Raw genomic sequence first — 1,776 nt, forward strand, 5'->3', positions numbered from 1 at the left:
TTTTTTTTTTAGGCTTAGAAGATATCATTTTTTAGCTTCAATTTTGTTTTACCATATTGTTATTGTTTTTATTGTATCAGTTTGAAACATGTTTTATGGATTCTAAATAATTTTCCCATCTCAAATTATATTTTCTTCAGCTTCAAATTATCATTATTATTTTTAAATTGTATGGCCTAAATTTAGCTCCATAAAAGCACAAAAAAAATCCTCGTCTGGATGTAAAAGAATGTACGCAGCCTGAAAAAAGTGCAGAAATTCAAGCAAACTTATTTCCTCAACAACCAAGAACTTCAGTCCTAAACGCTCTTATTCATGACTTCATTCAGGGTTTTTAATTCAAGGAGCATCAAACCAAAGTTAGTTACTTTAGTTCAAACCCAAGCCTCCAAACATGGGCTACGTTCACGCTGCAGGCCTTGATGCTCAATTCTGATTTTTTTGTGCAATCCCAATTTTTTTGCATTGCCGTTCACATTTCCAAATATGTGCGACTTACTTGTGATCTCCTGTGTGAACTGCAACCAGGAGGAAGAGTGCAATGGTTCCAGCTCCACTATCCAGCCGATCATTTCAGAGGGAGCTGACTGACAGCTGGGATCTTTAACTGTCATCCCAGACTAGATCTATAGAATTCATCTAAACTATGAAGCCTGAGCAGAGAACACAGTTTCCTCTATCTGCTAATAAATGTTACCCTAAATAGCTGATTGGCTCCAGTCTGATCAACGACAACTAAATAATAAATTGGAAATTATCTAATTTTCATCCAAGTTCTGTCAGAAACACATTTATTACTCAGCTGCTCAATTTATAGATGTTATTAGAGGAACCAGAGGAAAATGAACGGCTCAGACCGGGTTTATTCATCCAGCACCAGGATTTAAGCTCTCCTCGGAAACCCTGATCGTGACGTCATCATCATGGGACAGCGACCGGAAACAGATGTTAGTGGAACCTTTTGAGATCCTGTAGGTGCCATTTTTTTTGGACTGAACCTGTCTTACCGATCAAGTTCTGGTTCCGTTTCTAAACCGAGTAGTTCGGGTCATGTTTCAGCCTCACAGCCCGGACGGTTCTGTTCTGGTTACGGTTGAGATCAGACAGGACCGCAGTCAAAACATCCCCCAGAACCTAAAAGAACCGACCAGAACCTTTTGCACTGTAAGCCGATGGAACGAGCAGACTCTGTCGATGCCGGATCCGGCTTCGGTTCGGTGAAATGTTCCGGTACCGACCGCTCAGCTCAGGATAATATCTAAATCTGCTGAGTTTATTGCGGAGTTCTGCAGCGCGGCCTCAAATCAGCCCACTGGTCGGTTCTACCGGTCCAACTGGACCCGCGGTCTAAGCCCCCTGCTCCTCGGGTTCTGGTTCGGCTCTGACCCGGTCCCAGCAGGCTCACAGCGGACCGCCTGTCATACTCACGTTTCCGGGCCTCCGCCACCTTTTCCGCCGCTCTCTTCTCAGCCTGCAGCAGCTGCTGGATCCCCTGAGACTGACTGGCCATTCTGGAGGTAGAACCGGGAGCAGAACCTGGAACAGAACCGCAGGAACAGAGCGAAGCGATGAAGGTCGTGAGGAGGATTGAAGCTTCCTCTGCAGTCAGCTGACTCTGCGTCACGATGGGGAGGGTCACGTGACACAGTCACGTTCCTCCATTTGATGATTTTACCAAGTTTTCATTTAACAACAAACGTTTAAGGAAGTAATAAACCTTTGTAACAATCCAAAACCAAACATTATTGAAATATATCAGTAATTTAACTTAAACAT

The 1,776-nt window shown here is 43.7% G+C and overlaps 1 protein-coding gene across 1 annotated transcript in view; it reads right to left on the reverse strand.

Moving 5' to 3' along the window:
• The window catches only part of LOC107098042 (V-type proton ATPase subunit G 1-like), an 8,355-nt gene extending 6,726 nt beyond the window's left edge, over window positions 1-1,629 (reverse strand). The window contains exon 1 of the mRNA XM_015395472.1: window positions 1,429-1,629. Coding sequence (XP_015250958.1) covers window positions 1,429-1,510 — 82 coding nt within the window. The 5' untranslated portion in view covers window positions 1,511-1,629. The remainder of the gene's footprint in view (window positions 1-1,428) is intronic.
• Window positions 1,630-1,776: the final 147 nt, after the last annotated feature.

This window comes from Cyprinodon variegatus, unplaced genomic scaffold, assembly GCF_000732505.1.
Source record: "Cyprinodon variegatus isolate N-32 unplaced genomic scaffold, C_variegatus-1.0 Scaffold743, whole genome shotgun sequence".
NCBI lineage: Eukaryota > Metazoa > Chordata > Actinopteri > Cyprinodontiformes > Cyprinodontidae > Cyprinodon > Cyprinodon variegatus.